The sequence below is a fragment of the Garra rufa genome, chromosome 3, assembly GCF_049309525.1.
Source record: "Garra rufa chromosome 3, GarRuf1.0, whole genome shotgun sequence".
Lineage (NCBI taxonomy): Eukaryota > Metazoa > Chordata > Actinopteri > Cypriniformes > Cyprinidae > Garra > Garra rufa.
The window spans coordinates 44,789,106-44,803,268 of NC_133363.1; the positions used below are offsets into that span (position 1 = coordinate 44,789,106).

Here is a 14,163-nt window from a genome sequence, read left to right on the forward strand (position 1 = left end):
TCTATGATGTGATGGATCCAGATGTTATAAAAATTTAAACGATTAAACAATTTAAACAAAGGCAGTAAAATATATGTATATGTCAAGTAATAAAATACTTGATTGATAATAATTGTTTAAATTAATATAATTGATTTATTCTTTGAAACTTTAATATTAATGTATGCAATTGCAATGCCTTGATTCTAGTAAGATTAGTACACATTCATAGCCATAAATGGAATGGTACTAATAATTGGCATAATTCTTTCGGTGTTTCGGTTTTTGGCCTTGGTTTCCTCTTTTTCGGTTTCGGCCAAGAATTTTCATTTCGGTGCATCCCTACTTGTCAGTGAGTGAACTATGAGGGCAAAAAAATAAATATTATATAAATATAATTAAATATAATTTTATTAATAAATAAAATAATCGTTCATTAATCGTAATCGAGTTAAAATGTTCAATTAATCGAGATTTTGATTTTAGGCCAAATCGCCCAGCCCTAATAAATACAATATATTTATAATATAATATAATATAATAACACACAGAACAATTAGATATATAAGACATACATAAAAATTCTTAAACATTTGGTTTAGGTCCACATTTAAATAGGGGAAAAAAACATTCCAGATCTTCATTGTTTTCTCACACTTTTGAACCCCACTGTATTTAGAAGTTTGCAAATTCACACGTACAGTATTGAACCACAGTCTCTTTGAACACAAGTAAAGCACTAGAACAGCTGAAGTCTAATCACAGAGAGACATTAAAGGGAAGGAAGCTGATGCCGGCTTCAGAGGAGTTATGAAGAAACACCAGAAGAGAAACACCTGTCTACACAGAGCCACAGGGAATCATAGAGAACAATGAGCAAAGGCTTTCAGCTTTATTACTAAAGTTTAGTTAAACACAAACAAGATTATGAAGGGAAAAGCTCTGTTCTCTTTTCCTTTATTGTCTTGTAAATTTTTTCCCTCCTGTTCAGTGAAATCAGCGCCCAGGGGACTTTGAGATTTTTACTTTACAGAGGCTATGATAACATTAAAGGAATGCTACATTGAGTTGAGAGCTCATTAATCTTATCAGAGTATCTGCTATTGAATAGACCGCTTTGTTTTCAAGAAAACAATTAAAAAGTTAAGCTTGTAATGACAACTCGTAGAGCAGAAATGATACACAATAGACGATTTAGGCCTGGATGCTCTTGAGCACATTTCGCTTGGAATAACACATTAAATGGCCCTGCTGATAAAATGGTTGGTTTCACTTTATCTTAAATTATATTGCCTGAAAATCCAAGCCATTGTATTTCAAAGTTTGCTGGTGACCTTCTAAATGAGTTTCTGTAACCTCCTAATCCACTTAAATTAACCACCAGTAAAGTCTCCATTTTGAGCCGGGCCATCATAGTGCCGCAAAAACCTACAATTAAACCACCGCAGATTTCTTTGCAGAAGCCCAGTTATCTGTCACTCCGTGTGTGTGTGTGTGTGTGAGGAGTCCCTTCTCTTTTAAGAAGACTCCTCTGCTCTTAAACCATCAAGAGGTCCCTGAATTTTCACAAGTCAGTAACAACCCTCTCAAACTGCCATCCCTGTGCTTTCTGTGACCTGATTTAGAAAAGAAGGGAAAATGGGTCTTGTGATGTGATCTGTAACACCCTCTACTGTGCAACATGATGGACGTGAGCCATAAGAAATTGTTTGGGATCCCCAGGGACTCCGAGCACCTTTTCAGTAGCGAGCCAGGATAACACAACATTGAACTCCCAACTCCAGTTGCTTGCTCCAGCATTAAGCCATGACATTTGAAATGTGTTCGACCACAATCTGTGCACTATTCCCTTTTAGAGAACACGCTGCTTCAGACAGACGCCTTAATCCTTCCCTCTGCCTCTGACCATGTATGTGTGTCTGCAAACGTTAGGATTATGTGGCCCGCCATCTGAGAACTTTCCAAGATCGAAGAATGACTGCTAGATACATCTCAGCCAACTATTGTAAACTGGCATTCTCGCTGTTAAGGGTTGTCCTGTCAAATGCTGTGGCAAATGATTTGGCATGGTCGCTTTAATATGCTGCCAAAGGCCCTTGTGAAAAAAAAAAAATCTTGGATCTATTGGAAGGATCTATCTTTGTCAAAATAGTGATGTGTAAAAATATATAGTTTTTCTAATTTATCAAATCATTTTAGAACAGAAATTCAGAACACAAATTCGTTTTTAATGAAATACCAGGGTTTTACGTTCAAAGCCCAGAAAGGTAGTAAGGACATTGTTAAAATAGTCCATGAGACATCAATGGTTTAACCGTAGTTATGAAGCTACAAGAATATTTTTTGTGCGCAAAAACAAAAATAACTTTTCAATGCACGTTCACAGGAGTACTACATAAAAATATCTTAATTTGTGTTCCGAAGATGAAAGGTCTTACAGGTTTGAAAAGTAATTAATGACAATTTTTATTTTTGTGTGAATTATCCCTTTAATGATCAACTATGTTTGTTTTTTATTGTTGTGAATGTGCGTTCATAGTCTGAATTGAATGTGATGCCATAAATATGGCAAAATAATGGCAGGGAAAGTTTATTAAATTCTATTCAGTCCGATTCTTGACTCAAGAGTTCTTTGACTTTGAATTATTTAGTAAATCAAAACCATACAGCATAATCAGTCTAGTCTGGTTTCTGAAACAACTTCTATTAGTCATTTTTTGTTGGCTTGTTTGTTTTTACTGAATAAAAAAACAGCATGATTAGTGTAGTCCAATTCATGAAGAAATGATTCTTATGAGCCAGCTGTTTTTACTGAATTAAAAGCATACAGCTTGTCTAGTGTGGTGAGCTGGTTCTTTAAATTAGGGCCCTATGATTTCCGTAATGTAGAAAACGCAGACGGAATTGCAGAATCCAGCTATAAAAATAGAATTGGCAGTATAACGTATGTCACGGAATTTGTAAAATTGTAGATGAATAAGTTAAAAGTAGGTCAGTACACTAATCAAATCGAAATGGACCAGTTTCTGTAAATAATAATAAACTGCAAAAGACTATTTAAATTTGTCCTGCATGTTCTGCGTGTCTCTGTGTGAATCAATGGTGCAGCACCTGTTGTCTCAGCAAATGAGGTCATAAATTTAATGTCTTAATGCAATAATAATATAATGTTAATTTATAATAGTTTAATTTTTATTTGATTAAAACCAAGTTCAATAAAGTGCATCCATAATAATGAGTTCCTCCTCATATTATTTCCTCATAATAAAAAGTTCCTCACATAGCTTTAGGGGTGAATAAAGGCCTACTGTAGTGAATCGATGCATTTTTGTAAAAAATATCCATATTTAAAATGTAATAATCACTTTAATCTAGCTTGCGCCAACTGGCCGTCTCGCACAAACCAACGTTTGTTTACAGAAGCAAAGGAAATCCAGTCTCCTCTTGGCTTATATCGAAATCCTGCGCCATTTCTTTACAAATCCTCGTTTTGACGTCATCTGCCCAGTTGGCGTTAACTAGATTAAAGTGATTATTACGTTTTAAATATGGATATTTTTCTTACAAAAATGCATTGATTCGCTACAGAGGGCATTTATTCACCCCCAGGAGCCATGTGAGGCACTTTTTATTATGGATGGATGCACTTTGTTGGCCTTGTTTTGAACTGATGAAGAGAAACACTCGCCTATGCAATTTTAAAGCTTGGAAATGGCAGGATAATTTTTAATATAACTCTGGATTGGATTCGTTGGAAAGTAGACAGTCATATACATCTAGAATGCCAGGAGGTAAATAATGGGCTAATTTTCATTTTTGGGTGAACTAACCCTTTAACATTCTTGTGAAGCAAAATCTTAGAAATCTGCATTGATACTCAGCCCTACCATAAATAAATAAATAGTTTGTGTTCTTATTGCAACGATACACTACTACAATACTGACAACATACTGCGCAAGACTTTTTTGATCAGTTTGTAAATACACTCACTATGATTACCAATCCAATTCTCTGTGTGATGTGTCACTGACACTCATTTAAAGTTTAACTACAAAATGTAACGTATAAACATATTGTGTGTATGTGCAATTATTAGTTTCTCACAGATTCTGCGCTGACCTTGGAACAAAGCTGCAGTCGAACCATTATTTTAATAAGCTGAACTCTTTTGTGAGGCAACACCTCACTGGGGTTGCACGGCCTCCTCAGAGTGTCAGAGTTCCACATAAACACATTTTACTGGAGCAGTAACCCGATCTAACAATGGCTCTTTTTAACACCTCGCCTATCTGATATAACAACATGCCCTCTCCCACCATAAGACTCCTCTCCGCTCGGGTCTGTTGCTCTAATTAACAGCAGGGTCTGCTGGAGAGATGCTGGCGGTGACGCAGGGCGAGCAGTCGAGAGAGACTAATATGGACTCGCTGCAACTTTGTTCAGTGTTCCTCTCTCTCCAAGCGAGTCCTTAACTTTAGAGGAGCGTTTAGCATACCGCCTCCTCCTGATCCTGCCTTATTTTCCTGCTCCCCCCCCCCCTTGTTCTTCTCCATTTGCTCTTCCTGTGTGCATAGCATCTCCGTTCTGCCAAACCTATATATCTATATCTCCAACTCAGAATCTCCAAATTAAACATTGGAGCGAGGGCTTTGAAAATGAAAATGTAAATCCAACGCCGGATGTAGCGGAGGAAACGATCTGCCTCAATGCCTTGTTCTGTTTGTGACCTTGGTGCTTTGCGTCCCATCTAAAAAGCTTAAACAAACAGCGCAGAAATGTGAGTTGTGTGTCCCTTTCCGTGCTCCGGCGAGCATCTACTTACCTCTCCAAGGTTACGTACCTCACAACATTCCCTCTACATCTCACTCTGCTTTTAGCGGGTCACAAAGAAATGAGGAGAACCAGAGGAGAGGTACCAAGGATAGAGGCAGTATCCTTGCAAGGGGAATCTTTTGAACTTTTGACTACATTATAGTATTTAGCCTCTTGTGTAAAAATCCAGCTGGCTTTGGTCTGAGCAAAGTCTCATTAGTTACTCCGGATTTAAAAGAGAGAGGGGAAAAAAAAAACTTTGAGCAGTTCAATTGCTCGCCTCAGACCTGTTTTCATTGCTTTTGCAGTGTGCTAGGCAAAAACTCTTTGAAGAAGGGGATTAGAACCATGTGATCATTTTAATTAGATCATTAGCTAAGAATTAACATCTAGGTTTGTACCCTCATTAACAAAAAATACCTAATGTGTGCCAAGCTGGATTCAGATATCGCATTAGATGTCCAATGTGTTTTCTTGCCTTTTACGGTTCGTTGCATGATTTCATAAAGGCTAAGAAAGGTATAAGTGAGTAAATCTGCTTTTTGTGTTTTTTCTTACAGGCTCTTTGGTACAACGGGGAACTGTGCAGCCTGCAGTAAACTGATCCCAGCCTTTGAAATGGTGATGAGGGCCAGAGATAATGTTTACCATTTGGACTGTTTTGCCTGTCAGCTTTGTAACCAGAGGTAAGGAGAGAAAGAGATCACAACAAGCCTGCAAGATTGTCTTTCTTTCTATGCAAAAGAACCTATTAGCATTGTGACTTTACACCCTCCGATTGGCTCATACCTTCTTCTATTCTCAAACCTACATGTTTTGTCCTGGTTTGTATTTGTGACCAGAAGTGGGATTATAAGCTTGAGTTGAGTGAAATTAACCAGCGCTTCAGTGGCAATACCAATACCAAGCCTGATCAAACCGTAAACGCCTTATTGAACACAGTCATCCAGAAAGCTCCTGCTCAATACACAGCCAAGCCAAGCACGTCAGTGCTATGTGTCTCGCGGAGGGAATTAAGCGGCCGGACGAAAGAACTTTTTAAGGATCATCCTTCCAAACATTCCTGGGGAGCAAAGGAGTGTGACAGTGTCTTAAATGCTCTAGTGTGTGACCCACTTCTAAAGACTTTTGTGTTGTTCTCGAAAGCCGGCGCATGCACACGCTAAACTACAGTAAATAAAAACAAGCTCAAACTCCAATTTAGAACTGATGGCACATAAAAAGAAAAAAAAAACGCAATGTTGTGCCGTAACTGACAGCCTCCTCTAAAGAATCAAAATGCAGCAATCCAACAAAATAAAGCATCTGGTAAAAAAAACAAAAAAAAACAGAAATAAATAGTGAATAATTTGGTGAGCACCAGGTGTGTAATAAAGTTTGGTGAGTGAAGCCTCACCGCTGACGGATGGCGCACAAGCCTGGTTCTCCCATGCTCTGCTCTATTCCTTTGCCAGCACAGCACATTGGCGTGGCAGTGATTGATAAGAGAAAACATTGCTTTCATCATAGCCGCTCTATTGTCCATACGACGTTCGTGGCTTTCATATGCAAACTTGTCAATGTAAAAATGCAGTGCACACATGGAATGTTTTTCTTTTTAATTGGCATGAAATTTCATGGGAAGTTTTTAGAGGCTAACAATTTATACTTTGGCAAGGAGCCCCAACATAGGGGAAAAAAAGCTCAGCGGTGGGGTTTCCTTGGAAACTGGTGCAGAGTTTTTTTTTTTGTTTTGCCAATGAAAAGAAATGGTGGCATGCTTTCATTGGGTGCCAATCCTGTCCTGCTTTGAAAAATGCTGTAGGTTTTGAAAACATTTAGTTAAAGCTGTACCTTATTGCCACATCACAAGAGACTTTGAGACTGTCATAGAAAACGTAGCATTCCTGATGTCTGTGATGAAGATTGCACCGCAGGTTAATTTACACTGAGGCGCTAGTACCTAAACCAAAGGTTATGTAATTAAACCTATATTATTAGTAGTAGTAGTAATATTCTATTTTACACCAAAAAACACTAAGTATTCCAAGATATTCTATTATTTATTTATTTTTTATGTGTATACACTACCAGTTTTTTTGCTCACCAAGTCTGCATTTATTTAATCCAAAGTACAGCAAAAACAGTAAAATTTTGAAATGTTTTTACTATTTAAAATAACTGTTTTCCATTTGAACATATTTTAAAATGTAGTTTATTCCTGTGATTTCAAGCTGAATTTTTAGCATCATTACCCCAGTCACATGATGCTTCAGAAATCATTCTAATATTCTGATTTGCTGCTCAAAAAAATATTTATTATTATGTTATTATATTTTTTTTTAGGTTTCTTTGATGAAAAGGAAGTTCAGAAGAACAGCATTTATCTGAAATAGAAATCTTTTGTAACATTATAAATGTCTTCATCACTTTTGATCAATTTAAGCATCCTTGTTAAATAAAAGTATTAATTTCTATAATTTCTTCTCCCCCAAAAAATTACTGACTCCAAGCTTTTGAATGGTATAGTGTATAATGTTAAATATTTTTATTTCAGATAAATGCTGATCTTTGGATCGTTCTATTCATCGAAAAATCCTGAAAAAAAGTGTACTAACTATCAAATATTGATAGTAATAATAAATATTTCTTGAACAGCAAATCAGCATATTAGAATGATTTCTGAAGGATCGTGTGACACTGAAGACTGGAGTAATGATGCTTGAAAATGTAGCTTTGATCACAGGAATAAATTACATTTTAAAATAGATTTAAATAGAAAGCATTTATTTTAAATAGTAAAAATATTTCACAATATTACTGCTTTTGCTGAATTTTGTATCAAATAAATGCAGGCTTGATGAGCAGAACAGAATTCTTTTAAAAACATTACAAATACTTTTGACTGGTAGAAGTGAAAGTGAACGTATAAAGTGTTTATAAGGGCTGTAGGCCATTCTGCATTAAATTAAAAATGCCTTCTGAAATTTAGAAAGAAGTACAAAAGAAAGAAGAAAAAAGTACAGTTAAATCCTTAAATTACGTTTTTTTTAATTCTTTGAATTTTTCAAGTCAGTAAATTCCTTGTCCTGCTTTTGCAATTCTTTTTCTGAGGTGCATCCAATTCAATTCAAGCAATTTTGTCCAACTATCCATAATGTTTCAGTGTAAAGGTCCGTTCAAGTCTGACAAAATACAAATATTCACCAACTATTGAATCTGATGAATTATGTTATCTAGATTATAACAAATTACAATATTTCAGACTTTGTGTGAAGGAGTTTGTTTGCTACCTCTGTGGACTTTATGTGAAGAGGCCAAATAAATGTGTATGTTAACCTGTGTGTTTGTTTCCCTGCAGGTTTTGCGTGGGCGACAAGTTTTTCCTCAAAAACAACATGATTCTGTGTCAGATGGACTATGAGGAGGGGCAGCTCAACGGAAGCTTTGAGACACAAGTTCAATAGCCAATCAAACGACGGCAGCGGCAGCTCTCGGTCCACACACACAAACACACGCTTATGTGCGATGGATGTTCTTCTGCACTCAGAGAGAAGAGCATCTGTCTGCTTGCCTGCAATACTTTTTACAGTAAAAGCCCTATTGGTCCCTGAGGACTCTATTGTAAATGTACTACTTTTTGGCCCTTCCTGTCCCCAACACTGAGCAGTTACACGTTTTGATGTACAGTTGTGCCTGCTTAGCTGAGCACTGTATTGCCTGTATGGTTTTTGTGATGTTTTGGTCTCTAACTCTTTCTTTTTTTCTTTCTGTCACTCTCTCGCTCTCTCTCTCTCTCTCTCACACACACACACACTCGCTCTATTTCTCTTTCTCTTGTTCTTCTAATGCTTCTCTGAGGGTATGTACAGTCTGTTTTCTGTATATATAAACTGGAACATTTATTTTATGAAACTGTAATGCAATTTTATTACCAGTGTGAATTAAAAAGATTCTTAAATGTTCATAGTTGAGTTTGTTTTCTGATCCCGAAGCCAAAGTTTGAAGAGGCTGGCCCATGTATCAACCAATGTAATTATTGAACTCTCTTAAAATGGCTAAAGCTTCAAAAACATTTATCAAACAACTACAAAGGAATAATAAATGATGACAATTTTATATACAGAATGACATAATGAAACAGCATATTTTAATTGCTGATGGTCTAAGACAAGTTGTTTTCAGATGAACTAAATACGGTCTTATTTCGAATAAAGCAAATTAATTCAAAAACTCCAAGTTGTTGTTGTTGTTGTCGTAATAACATTGAGTAACACAACAGATGTGTGAGGTCTGCTCATGCTGAGTGTCTGATTTTGAGTTTTGTCTTCAACAATTTTCCTGTTTATTTCAAACGCTCGCGTATTAATGAGTTCTTATCCTTGCTATTGGCGATTCAAGTCTTAAGTTCGTGTCTGACACGCTACAACTCCGTCAAAATATCACAAGGCTTCATAATGAAGTGTTGTCTGGAGAAAAATAACAGCATGGTATTTGTACAAAAAACATACAGAGCAATTTGTCGTGCCACCTTGGGGTTTTCAGTCTTTTTGTGGCACGAAGGCATTGTAAGAGTTAAACTGCTCTCTCAAAAGCGGTGCATTTCCGAATGGCTTTCATGAACAAAAGAAGTGCAATTAAAGGATTGCGACTGAGGTGACACAATCTTCTGTCCCATTACTTTTGATTTTCATCTGTTGGTGGTAATTCTTGTTTCTATGAGCTCTGAACCGCAGGAGAGCTGCTTCACGGAGGATCTGCCATTTAAAGCAATTAGTTTCATTCATTGTGGGTAAGAAATGGGAAGGGTATCAGTTGGGGTCTTGCAGCATATTGAAATTTCATTTACAGATGTCCAATACTTAAAGCAGACTCTCCGGTATAGTTTTGCTAAATGGAGCCTTTCATGCTATTCATACGGAAAACTTCTCCCCGTTTCCCAGAGTGCTTTGAAAACTTCAGACTTAAAAGAGCACAAAGTAATTAAAGAACAAACATGAACCTAAAACTATTTTTTATAAAGGCTGTCTAATACCTTTCAAGACTTTATTATATAATTCTCATTATTTATTACATCTAATTATTACTGCTACACTGCTTCATATGCACAGTATATACACTATATTGCCAAAAGTATTGGGACACCCCGTTCTAATGAACAGGTTTGACTACTGTAGTAATTTCCATGGTTACAAATCCTAATATTTAAGCATATAATGAATTATTGTAGGGTATTGTGTTTTGTCTAATTTGACAGTAACAGCTTTAACAGAACCCTTTTCTATTCTAACAAGGTAATGCCTCTGTGTATAAGGCAAGGTTCAAAAAGTCCTAAAAGTTCAAAAATCAAAGTCCTAATACCAGCTGAACATCTCTGGAATGACTTTAAAGGCAGAGTCAAAAACACCATCACCAAACACCAATGACCCGTAACTATGGGTACAGTCATTTTTGACACCTCCAAAACGGTTGCAACAGAGATGGAAATCCAGTTTATAGATACATGAATCATCTTTGTTGCCACAGTTTTGGAAGTGCCTTTTTCTGTTCTAAAGAACAAATACTTTTGTCCATATAGTGTATGTACAAGTCATTGATGTTTGTTTGGTGATGAGTTTTTGGCTCAAGGTCTGCATTTATAGTCACACCAGAGGTGTTCAGCTGAGATTAGAACTTTGCTTTCTGCAGACCAGTCAAGTTCTTTTACACTGACTGAATTAATCGTTTCTTTTTGAACCTTGCCTTATACACAAAGGCCTTGTCATGTTGGAATTGAAGAGGGTCCTGTCCAAATGGCTGCTGTAAAATTAGAAGCACACAATCCCCTAGAATATCATTATATGCTTAAACATAAAGATTTGTACTCATGGAAATTACTCAATTAGTCAAACCTGTTCATTAGAAAGGGGTGGTATGGTATGGTATATGGTATATATGAATCTCATCAAGTTAACTTTTAACTATTTTTTAATTTTTGGGATCATCAGTCATGAAAGCTCAGTAAATATTGGTCACAGACACAGAGATTCACTTAAAATTTCAGCTGATCATTACTAAAAAGTCCCACAGATCATGTTTTTATGCCATTTTAAGACTTCTTTTGACATAATGTGGTTATATATAAGAGTGTGAGTTGTTTACCTACTTTCTTAAAGTCCCATAACATTGTTTATTCTGACTGATTCATGAACACGGAACGTGCAGGAACACAAGAGTCAGGATTTAGTGCATGAACCAATCACAGCCAAACATAACCAGATCTATCCTATTATGTCGCAATGGAGGCATTGCTCCTATAATGTGACTTTCCCCTATTCATTCTCAATTACCCCCCAGCAAACTGACAGCACGCTTTTGGGGGTCTGTTAAACCTCATTGGGCTCAGGGGAGGCGAGAGAGACGGAGACTCCTGCTGTAACTTTGTCTGCTGGTGTCAGTGTTGGATGATGTTTCTTCAGAAAAACAAGTGATTTGTGATGCTTTTTAATGTTATTTGTTATTTGTTTAAAAATATGTGTATCTGTGTGGCAAAGTCTAAATTGCCTATAAAGATTATTTTAAACACTAGCATATACAAACCCACACAAAACCAGCGCAACAGTGATAAAACTGCTCATTTTCAGAGGTGCGCACAAAAACTAAGCGAATGTGAAAATAACAGGCTAGCAAGTCAAGGAATAAAGGCGCTCAAACAATTGCGAATCACCATAAACTTTTAATGTTTCTCCCCACCTGCATCAGCGAGACATTTACAACCACACATGGACGGCATATGGGTTTTGACCTTTAGGCCAGACGTACATGTGTGCATTTGCACCCAAACTGTGGCGCATGTAGCGCAATACTGTGGACGACGGAAGGCTTTCTGGAAACACTGCTCCAGCAGGGAAGCAGACCAGCGACATCATTTGCTAACAAATAAATCAAGTGTACAATGTGCATTAATTAGAAATTCATTAAAAATTCAGACTCACCGGCAGGTGTGCAAATAAAGGATTAGCGAGACAGCAATTACACCACATAAGAGTACCTTTTAATTGCAGCTCCTGGATTGATTTACAGAGGGAGACAATCAGGCTCTGTGCAAGACGCCTGATTGCTCATTTTCTAGAAAAATAATGAGGGAAAAGACCACATACGCACACACACACGTATCATCCCCAGCTGCAGCATTACCTCACACGCACAGGCACACACACGACTGCACATGTACTTACCGGTGATTTAAAGGTGAAATGTGTGTAATTAAAACTACAGGTGCCTTGTCTGTGCTACAGTGCATTTCCCTGAGCAGATAAAAACAGCAATATGTTGTATTTTGAATGGTGGCCCAAACCAGCATTAACTAGTATTAACCAGCATGGGAAATCATGTTGGTCCAAGCAGGCCCTTTAATCCAATATACTGACATGCTTTATTTAATACCAGTATTTAATGTATGTAATGTATTTAATTACCATTTACTATTTAAAAATCCAATAAAATATACAGTAAAAAAGGCAGTTATGGTAGCCAAAAATCCATTGTAAATAATAATAATAATAATAATAATACTTAAAAATTAATACTTAAGGCTTTTTTTAACAATCTAAGCATATGGTCTGAAGCACATGGAACAGGTGCACTTCCCAATCCACTTTTGGCAGGTTAACAGCAAAAAAAAAAAAAAAAAGGTCGGTGCACCAGGCGCATGGTCCAAAATGGTTATACCTATTCTCTTAATGAGTCATGTGTGTGTTTTGGGCATAACACGCAATAAAGCAATCAGAGTCTCATCTCCCATTCCCTTTAAGAACCAGTTGTGCTTGCACTATGGCAGATTCGCTATTTACAGGGCAGAATTTGCAAGAGCAAAGACTGAACACTTCTCCAAAGAGGAAATGGATCATCTACGGGCAGTGTTGGGGTAACACATTACAAGTAATGCGAGTTACATAATCAGATTACTTTTAAAGTAACTTGTAAAGTAACGCATTACTTTTTCATTTACAAGAAAACATCTGAGTTATTTTTTAAAATAAGTAACGCCAGTTACTTTTTCTCATTTATTGACTGATAGCTTTCCTGTCCCATGTTGAGAGAAATCGGGAGTAAATGCAGAGACGTTGTGTGCACTGTGTAAACATGATGTTACTGTAGTTCTAGACTAAATGTGAACATGCATTAATTTATCTTACAGTATTAGTATTCCTTAAAATGAATAAAATGAAATGCAAACCTGCAACATGGCGCAAACCTGCAATAATGAAATAATGTTAAATAACACAAATATCCTTTATGTACAGTGTGTCACAAAAGTGAGTACACCCCTCACATTTCAGCAACCATTTTGGTGTATCTTCTTAAGGGAAAATACTATAGAAATGAAACTTGGATATATTTTAGAGTAGTCAATGTGCAGCTTGCATAGCAGTATAGATTTTTTTGTCACCTGTAAATTAGATTAGATTAGATTAGATTAGATTCAACTTTATTGTCATTACACATGTACAAGTACAAGGCAACGAAATGCAGTTTAGATCTAACCAGGAGTGCAATAAGCAGCAAGTGCAGGATAAAGGTATAAGTTATAAGTGCACTTATAGGGAATATGTACAGGGAGAAACTATGGATAATATTTACAGATGAAGTACTGTGAGCATAATTTACAGATGATAATTAACTACAATTAGAATGTACAAATAGATGAACACAATATACAGGTTGCTATTAACTATAATATAAATTGCAGGTAGATACGAACATAATATACAGGTTACTGTTTACTGAAGCAGGAATTTACAAATTGACATGTATAGATATAGATTTATCATAAATTTACAGTATGTATATGTGCAATGGAAATGTGCATTTACAAATTGGTATGTACAGCGTAGTGCAATGAATATTAAGTAGTGCAATGGTAGTGGAGAGTGTGTGGGGGTGGGGGCCAAGGGTCAGTGGGGGTCAGAGTTCAATAAGGAGACAGCTCTGGGAAAGAAGCTGTTCCTCAGTCTGCTAGTTCTTGTCCTGTGGCATCTGAAACGCCTGCCAGAAGGCAGGAGAGAAAACAGTTTGTGGGCGGGATGAGAGGAATCCTTAAGAATACTGCGTGCTTGACGCAGACAGTGCTTCTTCTGAATGTCCTCAATGGATAGAAGTGGAGTCCCTATAATGCGTTGGGCAGTTTTCACCACCCGCTGCAGTGCCTTACGCTCCGCAACAGAGCAGCTTCCGTACCAGACTGTGACACAGTTCGTGAGGATGCTTTCTATCGTGCAGCGATAGAAGTTCACCAGGATAGCTGAGGACAGCTGGTTCTTCTTAAGTGTTTTCAAGAAGAACAGGCGCTGGTGAGCCTTCTTGACCAGGCTGGAGGTGTTGGTGGTCCAGGATAGATCCTCCGAAATGTG

At 37.0% G+C, this 14,163-nt stretch overlaps 1 protein-coding gene across 2 annotated transcripts in view; it reads left to right on the forward strand.

Annotated features, from left to right (window-relative positions):
• The window catches only part of lmo1 (LIM domain only 1), a 33,852-nt gene extending 25,116 nt beyond the window's left edge, over positions 1–8,736 (forward strand). For both annotated transcript variants that reach the window (XM_073837143.1, XM_073837142.1), the window contains exons 3-4: positions 5,353–5,478; positions 8,133–8,736. In XM_073837143.1, coding sequence (XP_073693244.1) covers positions 5,353–5,478; positions 8,133–8,238 — 232 coding nt within the window. In that variant the 3' untranslated portion in view covers positions 8,239–8,736. The remainder of the gene's footprint in view (positions 1–5,352; positions 5,479–8,132) is intronic.
• The last annotated feature ends 5,427 nt before the right edge of the window (positions 8,737–14,163 follow it).